The sequence below is a fragment of the Brienomyrus brachyistius genome, chromosome 15 (assembly GCF_023856365.1).
Source record: "Brienomyrus brachyistius isolate T26 chromosome 15, BBRACH_0.4, whole genome shotgun sequence".
NCBI classification, from domain to species: domain Eukaryota; kingdom Metazoa; phylum Chordata; class Actinopteri; order Osteoglossiformes; family Mormyridae; genus Brienomyrus; species Brienomyrus brachyistius.
The window spans coordinates 15,654,450-15,677,612 of NC_064547.1; the positions used below are offsets into that span (position 1 = coordinate 15,654,450).

The 23,163-nt window shown below is 44.1% G+C and overlaps 3 protein-coding genes across 16 annotated transcripts in view; all 3 read right to left on the reverse strand.

Moving 5' to 3' along the window:
• Positions 1–71: 71 nt before the first annotated feature.
• On the reverse strand, positions 72–4,193 carry LOC125708577 (uncharacterized). Its single transcript, XM_048976222.1, has 7 exons — positions 3,820–4,193; positions 3,283–3,372; positions 3,052–3,162; positions 2,655–2,729; positions 2,472–2,573; positions 1,759–1,980; positions 72–893 (listed from the first exon to the last, which is right to left on the reverse strand). Exons 1-7 carry the CDS (start codon positions 3,973–3,975, stop codon positions 786–788), a joined length of 864 nt encoding a protein of 287 aa, XP_048832179.1. The 5' UTR covers positions 3,976–4,193; the 3' UTR covers positions 72–785.
• A 245-nt stretch (positions 4,194–4,438) lies between these two features.
• On the reverse strand, positions 4,439–17,856 carry LOC125708574 (WD repeat-containing protein 47-like). 7 transcript variants are annotated; one of them, XM_048976209.1, is made up of 15 exons: positions 16,842–17,856; positions 15,690–15,853; positions 15,135–15,218; positions 13,516–13,600; positions 11,726–12,519; positions 11,123–11,225; positions 10,318–10,475; positions 9,332–9,580; positions 9,151–9,229; positions 8,534–8,691; positions 8,081–8,247; positions 6,593–6,763; positions 6,358–6,489; positions 5,794–6,012; positions 4,439–5,574 (listed from the first exon to the last, which is right to left on the reverse strand). In XM_048976209.1, exons 1-15 carry the CDS (start codon positions 17,037–17,039, stop codon positions 5,429–5,431), a joined length of 2,907 nt encoding a protein of 968 aa, XP_048832166.1. In that variant the 5' UTR covers positions 17,040–17,856; the 3' UTR covers positions 4,439–5,428. The 7 variants fall into 7 exon arrangements, with proteins under 7 accessions (XP_048832166.1, XP_048832171.1, XP_048832169.1 ...); XM_048976214.1 differs by having other exon boundaries at positions 17,141–17,855; XM_048976212.1 differs by having other exon boundaries at positions 15,690–15,856; positions 17,141–17,855.
• A 595-nt stretch (positions 17,857–18,451) lies between these two features.
• The window catches only part of camsap2a (calmodulin regulated spectrin-associated protein family, member 2a), a 36,440-nt gene continuing 31,728 nt past the window's right edge, over positions 18,452–23,163 (reverse strand). For 5 of the 8 annotated variants that reach the window (XM_048976203.1, XM_048976202.1, XM_048976201.1 and 2 more), the window contains 4 exons: positions 22,706–22,771; positions 22,025–22,140; positions 21,615–21,733; positions 18,452–21,188 (listed from right to left, as the gene is read on the reverse strand). In XM_048976203.1, the coding sequence (XP_048832160.1) occupies positions 20,886–21,188; positions 21,615–21,733; positions 22,025–22,140; positions 22,706–22,771 (604 nt within the window). In that variant the 3' untranslated portion in view covers positions 18,452–20,885. The remainder of the gene's footprint in view (positions 21,189–21,614; positions 21,734–22,024; positions 22,141–22,705; positions 22,772–23,163) is intronic. The other 3 variants (XM_048976208.1, XM_048976205.1, XM_048976204.1) reach the window with 1 other exon arrangement.

The following is a 23,163-nucleotide window of genomic DNA, read 5'->3' on the forward strand; positions in this document are numbered from 1 at the left end:
GAAAGCGGCTAGATCCTGTTGACAACTCGCCAAACCAATAACTATACAAAGTAACTTGAGATCCATATCCGTTTGATCTTTGGGTCAAGTTCCCATTTAATAATAATATTATAAAGGTTACAATTACCACAGCGTGAGGGTTACAATAGTTTACGGCAGTGGTTCTCAAAGTCGGTCCTCGGGCCCCAGTGCCCTGCTTGTTTTCCTGCTATCCCTAACCCCACACACAAGCCCCAGCTGTCTTTCAGCTTCTGATTACCTGGATCAGGTGTGTTCAGTCAATCAGCAGTGTTTAGGGCAGGGATAGCTGGAAAACAAGCAGGGCAGTGGGTCCCCAGGACCGAGTTTGAGAACCACTCTTATGGCATATTATCGGTAAAAACCATATGATCTCCTTGCCACCTCACCCCTACGCCCCTGACCCCGGCGTTTTAAGGGTTTTCCTCTCCCCTCTTGTCACTGTGACCTATTGCTTATTCAGCCCAAACTGCCACCTAATGTCAACCACCACAACAACAAAAAAATGAATGGCTCCCACACTCAATTTCAGTGAAGGTCATCAAAGGAAGGGTGCAAATTCTACGGACTAAAATTCCACACCGTTCATGCTGCCACTGTTCTGACCTTCTGGTTTATATTCAAACTACAACATAGGAGTAATAAGAAAAAAATGTTCTTGGCACATGTTCAGAAGTAGCACATGCAAAACACAAAATTTAAATGTTGAAGTTGCCACTTTCTCTCCGTTTAAAAGTAGAATAAAGTCCAAGGTGTTCCCTTGTTAGTCACCTTCCATTGTGCGCTGGTGACCAGTAATGGCTGGCTGGCTGAGTTTCTGGCATGGGTGGCTTGATGAGCTCATAATTCTCATCGTAGCAATCCTCCGTCATGGACTGCAGTCAGGAAGGGAGGAACAGCGAGGCAAGACATTTTAAAGGCTGGCTGCAGGTGCCACAGTGGCTTTAGGAAGAGGTTTATCAAAAGTGCAAGGAAATGCTAAGCCTATATAACCGGGAGCGGTCATAGTCAGGAGAGCGGTCACAGTCAGGAGAGCGGGAGCGGTCACAGTCAGGAGAGCGGTCACAGTCAGGAGAGCGGGAGCGGTCATAGTCAGGAGAGCGGTCATAGTCGGGGGAGCGGGAGCGGTCACAGTCGGGGGAGCGGCAGCGGTCACAGTCGGGGGAGCGGGAGCGGTCATAGTCAGGAGAGCGGGAGCGGTCATAGTCGGGAGAGCGGGAGCGGTCATAGTCGGGAGAGCGGGAGCGGTCACAGTCGGGAGAGCGGTCATAGTCGGGAGAGCAGTCATAGTCGGGAGAGCAGTCATAGTCGGGAGAGCAGTCATAGTCGGGAGAGCGGGAGCGGTCATAGTCACTCTGAATAAAGATATTACAGCACCATGAGTTTTATTTCCTAGGACTCCTCATAAGAATCACGTTGACCTCATTTATGTGACACTTATATCCAAAGCAACTTACAATACAGGTAAATTGTACAATTAAAAAAAAAAATTTATTCATTTTTTTGTGTGTTCCTTGAGATTTGAGCCCACAGTCTTTGCATTGTTGTTGCAATGCTCCACTTTTTAATTTGTAGTAGGTACCATAGCTTAACATGTTTTCATTTAATTCATTTAACTGATGCTTTTATCAAAAGCAATTTCCCAGGATCACCATGGGAAAATACATGACCAGGGTCGGTGTGTTTTGTAATTATGTTCACTAAAGCCAAACACTGTTAATCATGTGCTAAATCAGGTACCTGCTGTCCTGGATCTTCGCTGTTTGCTGCTTCATACCCCAGGACCTCAGCAGGCATGTGTAGGGGATTTTCCATAATGTGCTCTTGCTCTTCTTCCCCTGGTTGGCCATTATTCTGGTGAACAGGGGGCTGGTTGGCCTCAGGACGCTCAATTTCTCCGGGCTCTTCCTGCTGCTGCTGCTCCCCATGTCTTCTGAAGCATTTTGCTAGCTTGTAGACAAACTTTACGAAACAAAAGGAAATGAACATTTGTTAAAGCCAGTGAAAACTTACGCTCTGTAAAATCTATTACAGAAGAAACCCCACTTTAAAAAAGTTTGATCATTCACTGCATGTACAGGTTACTATCAAACTAAAGGTAACATTTGTGCAAATGTGATGGATATCGAATGCAGGCGTTTAGCTGCACAAGTGTTGGCTATGTCCAAGTGCCAGTTAGGATCTGATGATGTTCCATGAAGAACCAAAGGTGGAGATAAAGTCTGAAGGACTAAGACCATTAATGGAAAGATGGAATCAATGAGTTGCAATGTAACTCCTGTTACTAGAACAAAGTGATTATTTTAGAATGTTTGCTAAGTCAAAGTCTAAGGGAAAAAAAATCTCTGGGTTAGGGACGGTCTGTAGGTCTTTGCTTGCAATGCAAGAGCTTAAGTGCTGGTGCCAGACATTTCTTCAGAAAATCGAAAGTATAGAAGCTGCCATCGTCTTACCAAGGGCAGGAGTGTCACTGCGAGGAGAAGCCAGTGTGCGTTCCGTTCTGACAAGAAAGCCATAATCTTTAGTAGTTCTGGCACAAATCTGTCCAACAGCATCTGCAGGAAAGACATGAAATGTCAGTGGCACTTCTTGAAGCTAATCAATTTTAACAGTTAAAAAAAAAACTATGAACTTACCATAGTAGATGTTCTGATTTTTATACAGTAGGTAAGGCACTGATTTGGAATAGTATGAAAATCCTCGTCATTCAGCTATGACAAAAAGCACCAACAATGCATTAAATCAACAGTGTTACAAAACTAAACTTTTGCATCCATTGGATGGTTAAGAGTGGCACACCGACAGTAGATGGAGCTGCTACCTCACATCCCTAGGTTTTGAACCCTGTCCTTGCTGTGTGCATACAGTTCATGTTCCTCCTGTTCCTCCTGTACCCCTAGCAAACTACTGTATTGAAATGTGCTTTACTCCCAACAATGGTTACAGATTCCAATTAATTGTTCTTTACCTCTATCAACAGTTGCACTCCAGTCATCTTAATTGCTGTGAAACACGGGTAACGCCTGTTCTTACGTCAGTTAAGTGTTGAATGCTGTTGATCAGGTGGGCCAGTTTGCTTCCTGGATCCAGGTTCAAACTTTCTTGTTCCATAAAATCGTGAGCTTTCAGTTTTACATTTTGAATCTAAAAAAACGGTTGAATTAACACAGTACGGTATACATCGCACTTGATATGTACATACAACAAACATGAGATATATACCATGCCGAGCTGCAGACGTTTAATTAGCGTTAACGCACGAACCTCTTTCCGTAAGACGCGCAGCGCCCGCTGCTCTGCGTAGCAGCGGCTCTCTTCCTTATCGGCTCCATTAGTTGCAACGGGAGGACTTTTCTTCAAACAGACAAACAAAACGGTATTCTTCCATGCCTTTTTCAATGATTCTGTGTAGTGGTATTTTTGTTTGCTCGTTTATTATACATTAATAAAAATGATACATTTTATTTTTATAAATTATTTCTAATTTATATTTTATAGTAACGTGTCCAGGTGTTCTGACGAATTAAGATACCTATCTAGACGTGCTATCGAGCCTTTCTGCGCATGTGCAGTTCCACTGTTTTGGGATTAGGGTTAGGGCTAAGGTTAGGGTTAGGGCTATCGATTAGCACTATGGTAGCCTAACTCGACAAAGTAGCTCAACTCGTCAGAGCTTTGCTATATTACAGACTCACCGCGACCTACCCTAGATAAACAATCGAAAGATGGATAGATAAAAACGTCTTTAAAATGATGTAAACAAAGAGTAAAACACTGGTTTTGGCATGTAGTTGGACTTGCCTTGTGATCTCTAAGCTTTCGTGTCATTGTTTTCGAGGTCTCGTCATACTGAAACATGTCGGTGGGATCGATCCATTCATCATCTTCTCCCAACACGGCCACCAAGATATCGCAAACCAGCAAAAGAATGCACGCTTTCCCAAACGTAAATGTCATATTTACGAAGTAAATACGAGCTTACTATGTCTAATTCTGAAAATGTAAATAACTTTTTCCGAAACGAGGAACCGCAGAATTAAATGCTGTTACTTTCAGCAGCATGGATGTCACGACATTGGCTGCATCGATACACTCACAGAAACACTTATTGTTAATGTAATTACATAATAGTGATAACACCCGTTTCCATGTCTGATCTCATGTTTACTTTCATTTTCTGATGTGACGAAAGGAAACGCGCAAAGCATGTCGGGACCACACTGTGGTCCTTATTTAACATTCATAAACTATATGTTATGCGTCAGATATAGTCAGTCTACACCATTTTGGAATAAAGTTACACTTTAACGAACAATTGAACGTAATTTCGGTCATTTAAAGACGGTGTATACATAGATCATAAAATGTTTGAAAGAACTTTATTGACATGACAGCAGCAATACTCTTCTCTAGACATCCAAGGAATAGACATTAAACCTTTAATTAAAAATATTTTATTTGAAATATTCTCACAACATTTAAAGTGACAATTCCAGAAGAAAGCACAAATAAATAGTGTTTGAGGTTGAATTAGCTTTGCATCAACTTCACCTTAACAAAATGCAAAAATGATATATAGGAGAAGAGAACAATTTTTGCATACTAGGCAATTACTCTTCAGCATTTCTTTCTATTATATTAAACATATCAAATCGAAATGTCATGCTGTAAAGCTAGTTGGGTATCAATTTCAAAATGATCACCAAGATTTCTGGTCATATTAACCATCAATCAACACCATCAATCCTTGGAGTCGTTTCTAGAATAGGATTTAGATCCTTGCCATTCGGCACAAATAAGCCCACAATTTAAAAATCAGATTTTTAAGGGGTCCCACAAGGATTTCTATAGGAAAATGAAATGCGCTTCTCATTAATAAAATTCCTTAAAATTACGCTGAAAAATCCTTAATCTCCAGAATTTACAGCGTCTTACTGGCTGTACGGCAAATTCTGCAGAAATGGGAATACCATAAAACTAAATAAAAAATGCAGGAAAGACAGAAGCACTAGCTCTTTCCAATATCTCACAAAAGAATAGTTACGCCACAATTATCACACTCAAACTTGTTACTTCTTGATATTATTGCAATGAGATGCGTTCTTATAGGCTAATGCAAACATACTGCTCTCTCAAGGCACAATATACATACTATCTTCTTTTACATTATGATCTGAATGGGAAATGTGACCAGGATGGACATTCGCGTCATTCATTTGCTCACTATCAGATGTATAAACGTACCTTCAAAAACAGAGCAGTGGAAAATGGTGAAAGTGGGAAACCAGCAGAACAATGGTTTCCAAGAGACCATGTCATCACGTTTCCTCAGGCTTGCTTGGGGGGATGGTGACGGCGAAGGTGGCGATTTCGTATGTCGAGCTCCATGGGAAGTCCTCTGCCACCAGCACTACGGACTGCTGTGGGCCCAGAGCGTCACGGTCCTGTCCGCGGACGACGACAGGAAGCAGAGGTCCTGCACGTGCCACCGACACTGGATGACCTTGTCTGCATGCTCCCCTGCCACCATAACGGGCAGCTGCTTGGTCAAGTCCCCTGAGGAGACACAACAGGTGGCCATTTATAATGAGCAGCTGATGGGGTCACAGCCCATTCCTCGCCCCCCCCACCCACCCTCGAGGCGAAGACATGGCAAAATAACTGCATGGCAGCATCCTTCACAATGACTGAGGTGGATGAATAAGCAACAGCAACAAATGTTCCTATAACTGCGATCAAAAACTGGCTCTGATGTATTGCTGTATGCCCCCCCACCTTGCAAGTCGGTGACCTTGACCTTGCCGTCGTAGGACCCGGTTAGCAGGTAGCACGCCCCTGGGGAGAAGCGCACCGAGCGGAGGTCGCTGGCGTGGGGTCTGTAGGTCTGCACAATCCTGCCCCCCCGTATGTCGTACAGCATGCAGCTGGAGTCTTCCTGGCCTGTGGCCAAGAGTCGGGCGCTGGGGTCCATAGCCACGGAAGCTACCGCACTACCTGGGGGGTACAGCGGTTTATATTGGCATGGGATTGGAGACAGGACTAAGGAGGCAGGGAGAAGGAGAGACTGAAAACAGCCGTGTTGGGGACAAGACAAGGGAAACATGCAGGAAAACTAAACGGCCATCTGACTCGGGGAGGGACTATGATGGAATGGGGGCTTGGGTGAACATTACTCACGTCACACTCTGTAAGCAATTTCAGTACAATGTATGAGCATGGAGCTACTGGCAGCTCAATGAAGAAACAACAATGACATCTAGTGGACAGTCTGAAATAAAACAGGGCGCTATTTTTTTGCTAGTAAGAGCAACCAGTTTGGAAAGACACGTGGAGACGTACCTGTGCCGTGCAGCGTCGTCCCCACCACCCTGACGCAGCTCGGGATCCGCAAATCCCAGAACCGCACGGTTTTGTCCTGGGATCCCGACGCGATCATCCAGCCTCCCCAGGTGTAGAGTGACAGGATGTGACCTGGAAGCAAGAACGAGAAGCCCGGCATGGAAGATTCAGGAACGATCTGCTTCTCTCCTCCACCCCAGTGCAAGCTGACGGGCGGGATGCTGCCCTGTCGTACCCGTGTGCCCGCTGAGTGCATGCAGCCCCTGGCCTCGATGGCAGTCGGTGGTGTAGATGTTACAGTCTCCGGCACCGGCGCTGATCAGGGTGGCACCCCCGCTCTCCGGCCCCTCCATGAAGGCCAGGTCCCGGACAGTCCCATTGTGCATGCTGAACTCCAGGTCTGGACCTACACACATACACAATTCATATATTCCTATCGTTGTGTCATTGTGGGGACTCTCCATTCATTTCTGTGGCCATAACCCTAACCCTAACTACGATAACCTTACGCCTCACCCAGTCCTAACCTTAACCATAAGTAACCAAAGTACAAGCCTTTCGGCTATTTTAGTGTTTTGATTGCATTCACCCGACTGCTGTTTTATAAATCAGTCACTGGCTACATCAGTCAAGTTTCAGTAAGACTTACTGACAAAATGTTTTAGTTTTTCCTTAAAAATGGTTCCTACAAAAAGCTGTAAACCCACGACAAAAACACACGGTAATCTTCTTCCAACACAATGTCCAGCAGGCTTGATTCCCTTTAACCCTTTCAACCCAATACGTTTTTGAGTGTTTTTACATCCCTTTGATCTTAGGCCTATTACTTGGTATATACATGAGTTACCCACATAATCTGTTTACGGGACATTCTGGGCTACTCAGATATGTCATCATTTGATGTGTAAATGCTGACACAGTCTTCATATCCTTTTTATGAGGAAAAACTACTTGCGCCTATTGAAATTTCTCAATGTTTAGTCTAATATGAACATTTGCAGGCCCTACAAATGTAATCAAATATAATTATAAATGTTGAGATTAGAGTCTGTATGATGTGGAAATGCAGGGGTTTCATATATATAAACATACATAAAACAGTTATATAGTATAATGCTAAAAATGTAACATTATTTTTCCGCACATACAAACTTTTGTGAATAAATATTACGAAAATATCAAGTAACTGTCCTCATAATAAATAGAATGCTGCGTTTTTTTTTTGTTATTTCTAGTAAAACTCCAGACAATTTATTTATATGCTTATAATACATTAATTATAAGATAGATATTTTTTCCCCAGGAAGGTAGTACGTGGCTCATTAGGTGAGTGAATATACGTTTTGTTTTTCATCTGATGTGAATAATATTGTTGTCTTATGGACTATTAGGAGTGAGTTTTGCTGACAAAGGTTTTAAATACATGCCTCATTGCACACAGGATTACTCTGGAATACTTCAGTGCACAATGCTGCACTTTGGACGGCCGGACCGAAGTTCTCTCGATTCCAACGATATGCGAGTTATATGTGTGTTATACATATCCAAAGTTACGAGCTTGAGATTAACAGGTGTGAAAATCAACACATTTTGCATTTGTCAGGTTCTCAGGGTTAAATCGCTGTGTGTTTTAGGTGGAAGATATCATAATTAAAGCAACACCTTTGGAGAACCCGGGGATCTGCTCTGTGGCTGGAGTTCCTGGCCTGACAGCGCGTCTCACCTGTGGCATTATGGGTCTCCACGTTGAAGGGCAGCACCTTGACGTACTTGTCGTTGGAGCCGGTGGCCAGCAGCTGGCCGCAGTGGCTCCAGGCCACGCAGTAGATGGAGCCCTTGTGGTGTTTGTTCCTCTTGAAGTGGACGACGGGCGACTTGGGGATGTCGGAGCTACTCAGGAGGAAGAGGAGGAGGGAGAAAGGTCATCATCTCAACCTTAACATAGTACCTTATCACAGGCTCCGTGTGACTTATGACTAAAATGCTACAAATTCAAATTCTAAGAAGGCACCGGAGTTCTGCCTTATTTGCATTATATTCTTACCCAGCATGGCTAAAAGGCCAGTATCCTCTAAACCAGTGCTTCTCAGCGTGGGCTTCTGCAACCCCCAGATGGTCCATATTTTTGCTTCCACTCAGCCCCCTGCCACACAATCCACATCTGACATTCGCCTACCGGGTATCTGGGCCATCGGGGTAGGCACAGACTCGGAGAGTTTTGGAGTTTGAGCCAACGGCATACAGGTCGCCCGAAGGGTGGAAGGCCACGGCACGGACAGCCTGCGCGTCTTCCAGGACGCTGACCGCCACAAACAGAGCTTTGGGCTCCTCCTCCTGGGACAAACAGAGCCGGCACAGCGACTGCCTTCAGTCACCCACCTAAACAACGACTTTCTTAAAGTAACATCTGTCACATAACATTTTTAAGGAGCTTCCAACGTACGACTAATTTGTTCAGTACCCTGTTATATTGTAACTAGAGAAACCTAAAGGAATCATTTTTGTTGAGTTTGAACAGAATCCGCCAATCATGTCCGCAGGATGCCGCAGGTTCTCCGGCTTCTCATTGCGTCCCAGTAGTAAATCGACGTGTTAAACCATTGTTTGGACAGAAAGTATCATATTGACTGTCAGCTACCAAACTTCAAAGCTGCTTAAGAGCTAAATATCTCCATTTTATATTGCCTTTTCCAATTCAAGTAACCGTAGCTGACCAATTAGCACCTTAACAAGGCCTGAATGACCTCTGCTGTTTCATACGGCCTGCAGCCATGATGGAGAAGGAAGACTTACCTCCGTGAGCCTGCTGCAGTTCAGAGAGCAGTCAGACCCCTCTGGAGCACCAGCCTGGGCAATCCTCCCCTTCTGCATGCTGGGGTCAGACAGCCACACAAGTCATCTCCCTTGGACATCAGTCAGGTGTGATCTTAGTGGCGTTGCTGTGGGAGCTGTCTGCTTGAGAAGGTCTACTCACCTCTTGGGGATGAGAATCGGGGATTCCGTCAGCCGGGGCATGACACAGGCCCTGTCCGCTTGGGGCGTGCTGCTGACCACATTAGGGCCGCCCCGCAGCATTTGTCCCTCAAGAGACTGATTGGTGGGTTGGTTGTTATGGGCGGGGCCTGTGCTTCTTGGCCTCCCGTCGCACTGCTGGCTCAGGGACTGCATGTCTCCTCCTAGGTAGTCCATTCCTACATTCAGTTCTTCCAGCTTCTGAATGGACCTGCATAGACAAACGCATGCATACAGATAATGTGACCACAGACAAGAATCTGACAAACGTGCTGTTTCCCCTGCTACCTCAATACAAGTGTAATTTAATGGAGGAGAAACAGCCTTGCAGTTCATAAACTTTGAAAAATATTCATTAATTGATAATACACTTCTACATTAAACTGAGCTCTTAACAGACCTCCCCCCCGGGATGTGCAGAATATTGGCCTGTATAGGTCACAATGTTTAATGTCTCTTCTACATATTATTATAACATACAAATCAGGCTCTGTTCTAAGGCAGAGGAAAGTTGACTTATTTTACAAAATTCGGTCAAACATAACGCCTTTGTGGTTAATGGGACTGTATACCATATTCTTATCATCATAAAGGACCTACAGTTAAGTACAGTGATTCTGTGCATTTAAAAAACAGAGATTAGACTGCTGAGTAGGGTTGCAAAGGGGCCGAACATTTCCATTCCATGGGAAGTTAAGCTGGGGAATTTTGAAAATATTCCAAGTTGGAAACTTTCCATGGGAATTAATGGAAAAATTCCCAGGATTTTCCAACACTATTGCTTAATGACCAGAAAACTCTGTGGCATTGCCACGGTAACATTAACATTAAAATCCCAGTGGAACATCTCCTGGTTTGGAATATACCGCTAGAATAATTTGCAAAGCCAAGGAAACACGTCTACTGAAGGCTGTCCAAGAAAAAGCAGACGTGCTCTGGAAGGCCGACCTGTTGAGGAACTTCTCAGTGAGGTTCTGCTGCGGCTTGGGCCCCTCCTCTTGGTGCACCCCCCCCTCCTGCAGCATCTGCCGGTAGAGCTGTCTCTGCTGCTCCTTCTGTTGCAGGTGCTGTTGCACGCGCATGCGCTGCCTGCAGTACTCCTGGAACTGGTCGGCGAGGGGGTACAACGCAGTGAGGCACGGGATAGGGGTGCAGTGCGAGTGCCCGAATGCCAAAACGGCAGTGAGTCACGGCACTGCTCCGCCTCTACAAATCTGAGGTTCCCATCCTCCTGGGCCCCTGGGTTACTCTTTGCAATTGCCTTTACAAATCAACCCCAGGCTGTCTGTTCAGATGCATTTAAAATGTACGGCTGAATTAAAAACATTTCTTACCCAGACAAATGATAGCCTAACCTCCTACATCCAGCCTAACATGTATTAATCAGTAGAACCTGTAACAGCAAGCCTGCCAGTTCTGCCTTGGATCCAGCACACGACGAATGCTGAGATGCCATCTCTGGCTTGGTCACTGCAGGAATCGATAATGTGACCCTTCCAAGGGGGGGGGGGTATAATCCACCAATCATATGCAGCGAATGCAGTAACACCCTGCTGGTGTGATCTCTGCCTTCCCTCTGCAATGCTGACCAGACAATATACTTACTGGGATTTATGACCTGATAAATTTAGAATGGTGACAAAGGAGGACAGTGCCTCATGTGGAACCTCGCACCCGCAGACTGCAGGAAAAGGAATACAAAAAAAAAAAAAACATCAACTTGGTCTAGACACCCTGGGGGGAGGGTGGTTACCTCATTGTTCTCAGAGGGCAAAGTCTCGCCACCGGGAGCTGAAGAGGATCGTGGGAAATGCGGTGCCCCAGAACCTGCCCTGCTGTCCACAGGAACGTCCAGCCTGCAGCATTAAGGAGGGGAATCCGAATCACGAACTACACAGACCTGGTTAAATACCTGACATTCACCTCATACGTAAGACTTTTCAGCTCTGCTAGACAGCATTCAGAACCGTGAAACAGGCCAGTGTCTCATTCAGGAAGGTAATAGTGGGTCACGTAATGAAACAACCCTTCTGTCTGGCACACCTGGGAAACTACTCAAGCTGAAACACAAAACTGTACTTAGTGCCTGATAACAATGGGTTTGAAACCAGTGCACCCAACAGAATGGCCACATATACTATATGCTGTGTAACACAGCACATGTAGGTACATCACATTCAGGTCTCATAACAGCCCAGCATTTGTCAAACAATAATGAACCAAATGTCTAAACATGGCAGCCGATCACAAAAATGCATGACGGATGTTTGAGAATCAGAGTCAGATTTGAAAGGCGCAAGTAATTCCAATTCTGAAACAATGCTATGAAGAGGAGGCTCTGGAATGTGGGTCCAACCTCTCAGGGGAGTCCCTGGCTTGGAAGCCCGAGTTCTCCATCAGGTTCCGGGTCAGGTTCGCTCCACCGGAGTACTGGAAGTTGGCAAAGGAGTGCGACAAGGGCGAGATCTTGTTTTTGACATCGGCCACTCGCTTCTCCTTGCTGGACAGGCCACTGGAGAGGCCATCTAGGGCGGAATTGAGGGAGCGGGACATGTAGGTGTCGGCAGACTGGGGCCGGCGCACAGGGGACATGGGGCAGGGGGACAGCTTGCTGATGAGGGGGGTGAGGAGGTCTGCTTGGGCCGCCTTGGTCGGCCTCATCAGTTTGTCCACCTGGATGCTGAGCATCTTCTGCTGAAAGGCGCAGGAGAAAACGTCCGGAGACAGACTCTGCAGCCAGGAGAGGAGGCTGAGGTCCAGCTCCTCGCAGCCGTTACCCGAGAGCACGTCGAGGCCCAGCAGCACCTCGCTCTCCGTGATCTCCTCGCCCGTGGCCCGGCTCTGGCAGAACTCCACGCAGCATTCATACAGCACGCCCTTGATGAGCAGCTGGAAGAGGCGGTCGCTGCTGGCGCGGAAACCCGCCTCGCTCAGCTTGCGGTTTGCCGGGATGAACTCGGACGTCATGGCGCAGGCCTCCTCGAAGCAGCGCACGCGCGCCGTGCTGGGGCTCCAGTCCCGGTACTCGGCATGGTGCGTCAGTCGCGGCAGCGTCAGTAGCAGACACAGCTTGCGGTAGTCTTCCTTGGACGGGCAGCACTCTTCCAGGGAGTGGAGGCACTGGACTGCCTCCCTCATGGTCAACTCCAGCTGCAGGAACACCGAGAACAGGAAGCGTATCAGTCAGCCTCTCGCTCTCTCACCAACACACACACGTTTGTATTCGCGGCTTTGTGGGGACTCCCCATTCATTTTTATGGGGAAAACTCTAATCCCAACAATGGCAACCTTAACCTCTCCATAGCCCTAACCTTAACAATAAGTAACCATAGGTAACATATAAGGCTTTTGGCATTTTTAGTTCTTTGATTACAATCACGGACTTTTCTAAAATTGAGTTTGCACTTGTAGAGACCATTTTTCAGCCCCCACAACATCAAAAAAGGATTTTAACACATTGAGGGGACACTTGACATCCACAATTTCTTATATACATAACTCACACACACACAGAAGGACATTTAGACATATTCTGTTGTCACCTACAGTCTGAGCAATAAAAGTCCCATAAACACAGAACCTCTATCACCATGGCGACACACGAACCCCCTTCTGGACACTCCTGGGCAAAAAGGGGCCAAACCCAAAACATTAAGCTTCTAACGGACTCGACAGCAAATAGCCAGAAGATATTTTAGAATATTCTGGACACCAAGATGTGTGTTAGTTTTAATTTTATATCAAACATATAATGTAAATCTTCTTGTGATTTTACCTTTGCATGCGAGACGACCGTGTTCGTGAATTTCCCTCTTTCCCGCCTTTTCCCACAGCGGTTCGCTACCGCAGCGATCAGTGGCGAGCAAATGGTGGCACGAGGCCTCAGGAAGGCATTTTCCCCGTTTTTGCTCTATCTGACCAATGATTTGTTGGTAAGACCATTAAAATCGTAATATTTTGCAATTTTGGGTTCGGCTCACTTCTTTTTGCCCAAAGTATCAACTTGCCTTTAAAAAGCCCTTTACTGACCTCTACTGACACTGAATAATGAAATTCACAGGTGAGGGCGGCTCCTTGTGAAGGCCCAGCAAAGTCAGTGCAGTAGCAGAGGCCAGCGGCAGGCTTCTCAGACGCTCTCGCACTTACATGCTGGGGCTCCTCCTCGGCGGACATGGCGTTGTTCACACACAGAGCCTCCAGGAACTTCTGCCTCAGGACAATGTAGCGGAATCTGGGGACGCGCATCAAGGATGTAGGTTTGGCTTCAGCACTGGTGGGGGCCCAAATCAGCCCCAAATCCCCAGCCCCTCCCTAACACACACGGACCCCCCCCCCACAATACTCATAGGGACATGCCCAGCCCATCCACACCCAAACCTAAATCCTGGACATTCAGAGAAAACAGTGTGTGGCAAAGAAATCCCAAACGAAACCAAACCAAAAGCACTGCGTTCTGAAGCACATGGAGAGGAAGATCTAGAAATTAAACTGATGCAATAATTATAGTCTGTCTATAATTAGTCTGTCTAGGGTGTGGTGTGAATGGGTTAGCAGTCCAGTGCCCTGGGGATTAAATGTACAAGACATTTACCTTTATTCTGACCCATTCAAACAAACGGCGTTGGCACGGTGTGGACAAAAAAATACAAATTTGGGTGATTTATTGATGATTTAATTGAATTTATTACTGATTCACAGAAAATTCTAGAATATAGTCAGAGTTTCAGGCCTGGAAGAAAAATCCTTTAGGCTTTTCAATGGTACCTTTGTAGCTAACATATTCATAATTATTATAAATTCAATAACCAATAATAATATCAATATAATACTACATATTCATTCAAAGTATCAAAGACATACAATCAAACTCATTGTAAGTTCTGAGAAGGTGAATGGTAATTTAATGTTTTAATTTATAGGTTTCTGTCGACTTGCGTCTGTATTTCTTATCGAAACCACCGGCTGAAAGTGAATTAGAGCATTTCCTGACAGTTACCGGGAAGGGGAAGGACATTAAGTATGGTGCTGTAATATATGCCGTACTCCATGGCAAGTAATAATGAAAACATTTCTTTAAAATCACATCACTTTATGATAAAGAGATTGCATTTAAATTGAATGAAAAATTAAGCAGGAACTGCACCATGAAATCAAAAAATGCGCACTGTGCCAAACACTGGCAGCTGAGCAAAGATGACACCTGAAGCTGCAGTGCAATTATATGTTATTGGACAGTGCAGTAATTTTCTTTCCATGTAACGGAATGGTACAGTGCAGCCACTGCATCTGCATCATATCTGCTTGTAGTAGCTGTCCATCACATAGACATTACTGCATGCAAATGGTATTACAATTAATTATGGGCGGCAGTGCTGCCCATTCGCCCGCAGCCGCTACACTAAGCAATACACCCACTAACATAACTACTGTACTGGATTCTGTCATTCATCAATCAGTGTATATTATTTACTATGGACCTCCGACATAAATGTGATGTTACTCGACATGAAGCAGGTCAGTGGATACTTGTACATCGATTTAACGATGCACCTTTCTGAGCAAAAAAAACTGTATTGAAGGACAGATCAAGCAAACTTTACTTGCGATGCTACTATAATTATATTGGTTATTCTTAGCATATCTGTTGAGAACCTACATTTATTCTATGTACGATGTCACTTTAAAATTTTAAATGAAGGTTTACACTCCCGTAAATGATGCATTACAGCGTTATACCAGATGCTAGGCTACAAAATCTCTGTTACCTCTTTCGGTCAAACTTTTCCATGCACTCCAAAGGCTGGATGAACTGAAGGACCTCGTCCCACTGGCCATCCAGCACCAGCTGCCTAAACCAAGCGATTGACAAATTCAGAAGGGATGCGAAGGCTTGCAAAGGATGGAGACCCCATTGGCCTCCGGCAGCCCTAATTGCTCTGCCCGGTCGGCCTGCCAGTCTCAATGGAGGTCTCAGAATTAACTTGAGTGACTTACAATTTTAAGGCGACCAGTTGTCCTCGGATTATATAATGTCAAAATGTTATCGTCACAACAAATGATAGACTTGTATTACTGTTCAAGCCTTTCCTTGAACCTTTGGGGTGCAGGTCTTTCCCCATAACCACTGTTACTAGTTTTTGAGTAGCTTAATAATTGATTTGATATGCCAGACCCACCAATGTCAAGATCTTCAGGAGGCAAACAAGTAAGATGGTTAATACAGAATGCATTATAATACTAACACGGTACGGCTGGCACGGAAAGTTGACATGCCAGATGTACTCTCAGTATCCTTGACTTAGTAGTGCAGCGAGTCTCACCTGAGGAAGAGCATGTCGTCCGAATAGAGGCCATTGATGACGCCGCTCTCCCTCTCCAGGGCCAGCATGCTGATGTGGAGTTTGCGAGAGTTGAGGAAGTCCAGGATCAGTTTTATGATCTCTGTCTCCCTGATGTTAATGACCTCCTCTACAGTCATGTTGTCCTACTTTAAGATGGAGGAGAAAAAGAAAAAAAAAAAGTAAATGGGGAAATAGGTTTGAAAGAACTTCTAGGTCCTTCCACCACACCGGAAATGCAAATATGTCTGAAGGTGTTAAAGAAACTGATGGAACCGACTTTACATGCCAATAGAATAATATGGAGTTAACACTGGTAAATGCCTATTTAACTATATTTCAGACTAAAGTTCATGCCTATTGGAATGCTACCAATCGGACAATTTCTGAATAATATATTTTGCCTGTCGCCCTTTCCAGAGCAGTGGCCACAGACCCCTTAACAAACAAGAATGGATGATACGCCTAATAATAATAGCGAGAGGAAGGTGGCGCTTCATTGCAGGTATGCTACAATCTTATTACGCTTCGACGATTTAACGCTTTATGATGTAGTGACAATTTAAGGTGGTCCACGCCCCGGAATACCTAGTTCCACATATTTTAAAGCAAAAAAGTTATGCCGATTGCATAATTATATAGTCTGTCTTTTTAGTATAGACATTAGGTTTTAACTATTTTAACTCCCTACCCAGTGTTACTACTAACAAAAAATATTAGAAACGATTACATGAATTACATAAAAACCAGAGAAGAGGAATAGGATCAGATAGTGCCGCACAAACGCCGTGCAATGAATCTGGAATAAATCGCAGCTCTGCTCAATGGGTCACTTACGCCTTTTCTATATGACTGACCACCTGAACAGCTTCAGAAACGCCTCACTGCGACACGTCGGCAAATTAAACAGTACAAATAACGATAAATACCAGCAATAGTCAATTTCACTCATCCAGCACCCCCGCAAAATAAGCCAGCGGCGCAGCGTCGCTGCTCATTACGTTCATGAAATGACCGCAGTTAAATGTATGAAATTGAATATACGCCATCATCGACAGAAAGGCTGCAAGCAGACTGACACCAGGAGCGGTGTAACGCTTCGCTTCCGATTTCAGAGCCGGCTTACAAGCTCACCTGGCCGCCGCTACAGACGCATGAAACGGGGGCAGAGATCTCGGTTCTCCTGTAGAAATACCGTAAGCGCCCCTTTTTAATCCGCGGCTGCTGGACTTCAGCTACAAACCCCCCGTTCGCAGTTTCTCTATCTCCAGCATTTCTCCGCCCATCGTTTTTTGGTAACGAACCTCCTAGTTGCCAAGAAGATCGCAGCATCTACCGTGTAGCTTCGGGAGTCCGCAGCCCGGCGATCGCCGGCGAAAAGCGCTCAGAAGACCACAGACCTCGGCGTACTAAGAGACATTGCGCTCATTTACCTGGTTTGCTGGTGGTTATAGGTCCTTGAAATACCTTGCTTGAATTAAAAGAAAGGTTGGGTTGTGGGCACACAGACCTCAGGTGAGGGTTTGTAGGCTACATGCGGTCTGAACCTCATCACTGAAACAGAATCAATTCTGCGCCGAATTAACAGGTAGGCTTAAGTTGATGTTTGTTATTGCATGTTTTTAGCAATTTCACGATTGTTTAAACAGACCAGAAAAGTAATCTTCAATAGCTGCAAACGATAAACCTGCAGGACGTTCAAAACGGAGACATCACAAATGCAGTGTATATGGTGGCTCGACACAGGAACAGACGTTATTCTTTAATAGGAAATATATGATGGAGCCGGAACCAGTGAGTGTCAGAAAGTCTGTTTTTTGTCGTATTACGTAGAAATGCTATAGTCATGTTCAAATTAAATTTCTGAATGCAAAGTATGTCCATGTCACAACGTAATTACCGTTATTTTATGATGTTTTGATGCAATATGTAATGTAAAAACACAACCAAGACGTTCAAGTCAATCCATATCGAGTGAGTTTTCGGTTACAGCCCCTGCCAGTGACTTTTTCCCCTTTGTTTCTTATGGGGAGAAGCTTGCCGTTGCAGGCGTATCGTATGCAGATTATCTAACCGGACTAGTTAAATGTATGATGCATCTCCGGCGCCAAAGCCCATCTGTCACTGCTTGGTGTTCTGTCGACCGCAAGCTGGGCCCAGTGAATTAACACCTTTTCCATGTCCTCCATCTCAACTTTGTTAACCTTTCTAAAATGCAAAAAAGAGAAACTTTTGCTGTGCCATTTATGTCCCGTTTCACAGAATTATTCACATATTCATACGACAAGTATCATTAAACGGCACAGAATGGTGAATGGAGATTAAATATTAGTCTTTTTTTAAATCGGGATTAATACAAATCCCCTCCCCCCCAAAAAAGGAGCAAGAAGTTAGAAAATACGGGTTAACTTCAAAACCTTTTGTCTCACATTGTCTTTGTACGTAGAATGTTCAAACGCCAAGCTTACATATCCTCAGTAATAAAATCACATAAATTGTGTTAAATATTAGGTCATGTTTTGATAAGAACATCTCTTTATAATAGAAAAACCATTGAGTGATCTACAAAGGATGTACCAAGGGATGTTTTAAGTAAAATGTAAGTAATCCCTTTAAAACAAACTCGAATTTTCTCTAGACAAATTTGTTTTATTCGAAAATCATTTTCAAATATAAAGACTGTCCAGAGACGGTTCAGTTTGTTTAAATTGAAAATGTTGAAGTGAAAAAAAAACACTTGAGACCATGCTTTACTTAATTTAATGCAAAGAAAAAAAATACCAGTAATATGTTGACACTTAATGACAGCACAGCGTCTAAAGAAAAAAGGTGAAGCGATGCTTCACAATGACGGACATGAGCTCACAGATCACCTTAAAAATCCCCGATCGTTCTCATTTACAATAGTCGTCATTCTCGGCTTTAAACAGCCGAATAAATCCAAATACACCAGCCATTGAACGGCAACTTTACTACATGGTGAAACCTAGATAGGCTTTACAGAGGCTGCAATTATACATACTGCCTGGATTAGAAGCACTCGCGACTAGCGTGTACGACATTTCTATAAATGTGTCTCCCAATTGAAGCACCAGACCGTTTATGTGGGTATTTAGGGATACAGGAAATACAGCAATCTACAGGTCAGCTTTAGGAACCGTTCTGGTCCAGTCCCGGTCCAGTCCCTCACCACTATACCAGAATGTCCTGCAATTACTGTTGGCACCTTTTGCCACTAGGCGATGGAATGTAAACTTCTTTTTACTGGATAAATATTATTCGTAAAAGTTTGTAAAATTCAAATTACTTTAGCTGATAAAAGATGGGAAAACGATATTTCTGGCAACAATCTTAAATAAAGTGTAAAATACTTTGTATAATTAAAAAAAAAACTATTCTTTGTGCAATAGGTAAATCTACAAAAACAATACATTCTTTTAGCTGATAGATGGAAATTTAACTGGTATGAAGGTCAGTATATATAAAATTTTTTATCAAAGCATCTCACTCATGTAAAGTTAATGATGGAAATTTGGCCAGTGTTAGTTGGAACACTTTCAATTTAATTTTTAAGGTTATGTCCTCATGCAAAGGAGAGGGGGGTCAGTATTATAGGGAACCTGTCCTATACATCTGTAATGCAACAAGTGTTGGTCGTGGAGAAAGTGGGGATAGCTGATGACCTCCCCTTTAATTAAAATTACATTAAAGCTATTCATCCTGAAATGACGAGATGAAAACAGTGGCCTCTCATAGATGCTGAACAAATATACAAGAACGTCACTGACTGTCTTGGCATATTTACAATAACAGGAATAAAACACAATTCAACTATACATACACATGAGAAGCGATCAAACATATATAACAGCATAAACAGACCATCTTAGGTGGTGAATGTCACTAACAGGCAAAACAGGAATCTGCAAACTGTACTTCTGCTCCACACGCCACGTGCGTCATTCCCCTTCTGAAGTGTATATTCTGTAAACAAACTCCACAAGAACATGTTTGCTGGAAGACCATGTAATTAAAAAAGGAAATAAGTCTGGATATAGCAAAAATGTACATTCCAAAACATTTACGAAACTAAAATATTTTTAAGCTGAAAATGAATAGGACTTTAAATACAAACATTTTCTTATTTATCAAATAAAAGTTTTAGATAAATACAACCCTGAAGAAATAATGACTGGATATATTCTTACAAATCATGGTGCTTGATATCAATGGAAATTGTCTGCAAATTCCCCAAAATAATTAGGAAGCCTGAAGTTTTTCTATGTGGAATTGGTGACAGCATATTATTTTGGGATGGTAAACAAGACCTGTAAAGGGTTCATCTAGGCATAGTTGGGAATTGGTGATAAACCATGCAGGTAATAGATTCCTGTGCCACTCTGGGTGAGAGAAGTTACATTATAGCATTATTCATGTGAATGACTAAATATTTTAGTCTGTCAAGTCGATTCGGAGAGAATCGAAAGTGTTATGTACCAGACAGCATGTGCACCAACGGATGGCTGCTGTATATATCCCTGTTAGTAAAACATGACTTAGAAGCCGTAAACGCAGATAAATAAAACAAGTCCACATTTCTACCATTTTCCAGCAAGCTAGAAAACACGGTATCTCTGATTTATTTTGGCCCCTAATCTCCAGACCATCTGAAAAAATATATATAAATAATTGCAACAAAGAGAGAAACTTGACCTGTATTGGGAGTCATCTTATGGAATAACTTAACGCCTTGTCAAGGCAACATTCAACGCGAACAAGCACAAGGCCACAGACGCCAACAGAGATCAGCGAGCTTAGTCCATACAGACGAAAAGCGTTCAGTGCTCGGTGTACCAAACAAAAATCACCACTATACCCAAATACTGGGTTTTGGCACTTACAAAAAAAACCCACCAACACACACATACTGTAATAGAATTAGAGTTAATCATTTCTCATACTTGATGGATATCCTTAAAAAAAACGTTTTACATTCCAGTTGTGCATAAGTTGAGCAGAGATGTGTTCACGTTGAAAAGAGAGGAACGAAATAAATGTTTCTCAATCATCGTTGTTGGAATTGCGTGCGGTATGTCGTCATGGATACAGTGAAGTGCAAATGAATGTGAATGTTCTGGAATAAAAAAAATAAACAAACCAATAAAATGACGTGTTATACTAGGATTGGATGGATACTTTTTTGGGTGTGACTGGCTTCTTGGTTTGCCAGAGGTGGCCGTGGATTGTAATGGCGTCAACGCTGGCCGACATGGTTTTAGCCGGAATGTGGCTGAACTGCTTCCGGTCTGAGTTGTACTTGTATAATCCCTCAATCATCTTGCGGTTGATGCTCTTTGGCCCGATGCCCACTAGCTTTGTGATCTCCTTCATCTCAGGCCAGTATGTGTAAAGGGACCTGAACTGGCAACCCGAGTCTCTAAACAAAATCAGGAAGTTGTTGGCCTCCGATTTCTCCATTTCCTGCAGAGGAACATTTGGGAAAGTCAAAGTCAACAAAGACAAGCAGCAACAAAAATGTGTGAATTATCATCAAGCAATCATGACCGGTCAACTGGAATTAGCATGAAACGCTAAGACTAACATGTTTGTGCGATGGTACATAAAACTGAAATGAATGGCTTTTAAGACGAGAGACATTCAAGATTATTCGATTAAATGGGTTTGAGAATGACTCTTCTTGGGACTGACTGATGCAAGGAAAATGACAACCAGGCATCTACAAAATGGATCTAAGGTTGTGTTCATGAGCATTATAAGCACATGGGATGAGTTATTTTCTCAAGCACTGACTTGTTCCCCTCTGAGAAGACCACAGTCACACCTTCATGACCTCACACCGACATTTACAGAATAATTCAATACCTGCTTAAAAAAATGACCTCTCACCTCCAGTATTTTGTTCTTCTGGCCCTCGTTAACCTTACCAGCCAAACAGCAATGGGAAAGCGCATTTTGGATGATATGCTTGTTAGACTTGGCACTTGGTTCCTTATACAGCTTTGGGCCTGTGCGGGAAGTTAAGAATAGCATTAGCTTCGCACAATCCCGTTTAAGCACAGCAGACCCCTTTCGGCACACGTCTTTCTGCCGTTTGTACCAGGTGTAAGCATACTTAGGTAGGCCTCGATCTATTTCAGGATAGTGATGGAGCACAGCACTGCTCCTTCCAGGCACCTGGGTAACGGGGCCTGCTGGCGCTCAGTCTCTTTGATGCGAAACGGATTTTATTTGCACCATCTGTCCAGGCCGACCTAAGCTGGCTTGGTGTGCATGAGAACAGCTTGTGAGAACCATACCGGTGTACTCCGTGTTGGAGGTCACAGACGAAGTCGTGGAGGCGTTCTCCCATTCCCTCTCTCCGTTGCGACTTCCGGTTCGGCAGGGAGATAGAAACCCATCCGCGGAATCAGACCTGGGGATGTGGGGGTGGTGGGGGGGGGGTGGACAAAAACATTATGGAGGGTCTCTCCTGTTTGAAAGGCAAGCACATTAGCCTATATGGATGTGAAAGATTCTGTAATAATAATAATAATAATAATAACAACAACAACATTATAAGACTGACTTATTTTCAGAAGAAAGCAACGTCGATGACTACAGGCCAAGTGTCCTGGAAAGCGAGGAAGGGCGGTGAAGCAATGACTGCAGCATTTCTGATACAGCGCTGAGACGCTGGGCCATGTGCAGCGTGAAGCCTAGCAGACATGGCGGGAAGGCAGCAGGTGGCAGCACTGCGATGACGTATGAATGGGAGCTGACGCTCTGCAGCGGCTGCAGGGAGCTATAACCGGCGATGCATTTGAAAGGTCAAGTCAAACAGATCCCAGGGTTTTTCCTCACGCGCTCGGTTATGCGCCTGGCTAACTGAGCCGCAACGTGGCTCGAGGCCTAAGCCGGTCTCGTACTGCGGCGCCGTCGGCATGGTTTATGGCAGGAGGTGCGGCAATGGGGTGACAGATTACACCGGAAGGACTGACCTTGAGTGTTTCACTGCTGTGGGGCTCAAAAAGAAGCAAAGGTTTCCCGAGGCTAAGCTACTTCTTCTAATAAATGCAGAAAGCGGGGAGAAAATGTGGAAGAAAAGACACGGTATGTAGAAATTTATTGCTTTAGATGAAGAAATGCTAAGTGGTGAGAACACAGAAGGTACAAACCTCTCCTTAAGTTATATAGTGGAGGGGTTACACTGTTGACCAATAACGTATAGAAATTGAACTGCAGCATAGATTACACCTGCCTTGTGCCCTTTGCTGCCTGGGGCAGACTCCAGACCCCCCCCATGATCCTGTATGGGATGTATTACTCCCTCCTTCTGCAGTTGCTAGAATGTCCACTTAACCCCATCATGGGTCCCCTCAATGCACCTGTATCTTTTCACTTTGTGTGCTACAGTTCCACATGCGGCTCTGCATGTGCGCAACCAACACTAGATGTC

What these genes read in the sequence shown, in the direction of transcription:
- LOC125708574 (XM_048976209.1), bottom strand. Translation starts at nt 17,039, where the DNA reads ATGCTGCGATCTTCTTGGCAACTAGGAGGTTCGTTACCAAAAAACGAT. An exon ending in CCGATTCTCATCCCCAAGAG is followed by an intron (nt 9,230 to 9,331) that starts GTGAGTAGACCT and finishes GTCTGACCCCAG; the next exon opens with CATGCAGAAGGGGAGGATTG. An exon ending in GGAGACCCATAATGCCACAG is followed by an intron (nt 6,764 to 8,080) that starts GTGAGACGCGCT and finishes GTATGTGTGTAG; the next exon opens with GTCCAGACCTGGAGTTCAGC.
- LOC125708577 (XM_048976222.1), bottom strand. Translation starts at nt 3,975, where the DNA reads ATGACATTTACGTTTGGGAAAGCGTGCATTCTTTTGCTGGTTTGCGAT. An exon ending in GCATTCAACACTTAACTGAC is followed by an intron (nt 2,730 to 3,051) that starts GTAAGAACAGGC and finishes TTTTTGTCATAG; the next exon opens with CTGAATGACGAGGATTTTCA. An exon ending in AAATCAGAACATCTACTATG is followed by an intron (nt 2,574 to 2,654) that starts GTAAGTTCATAG and finishes TCTTTCCTGCAG; the next exon opens with ATGCTGTTGGACAGATTTGT.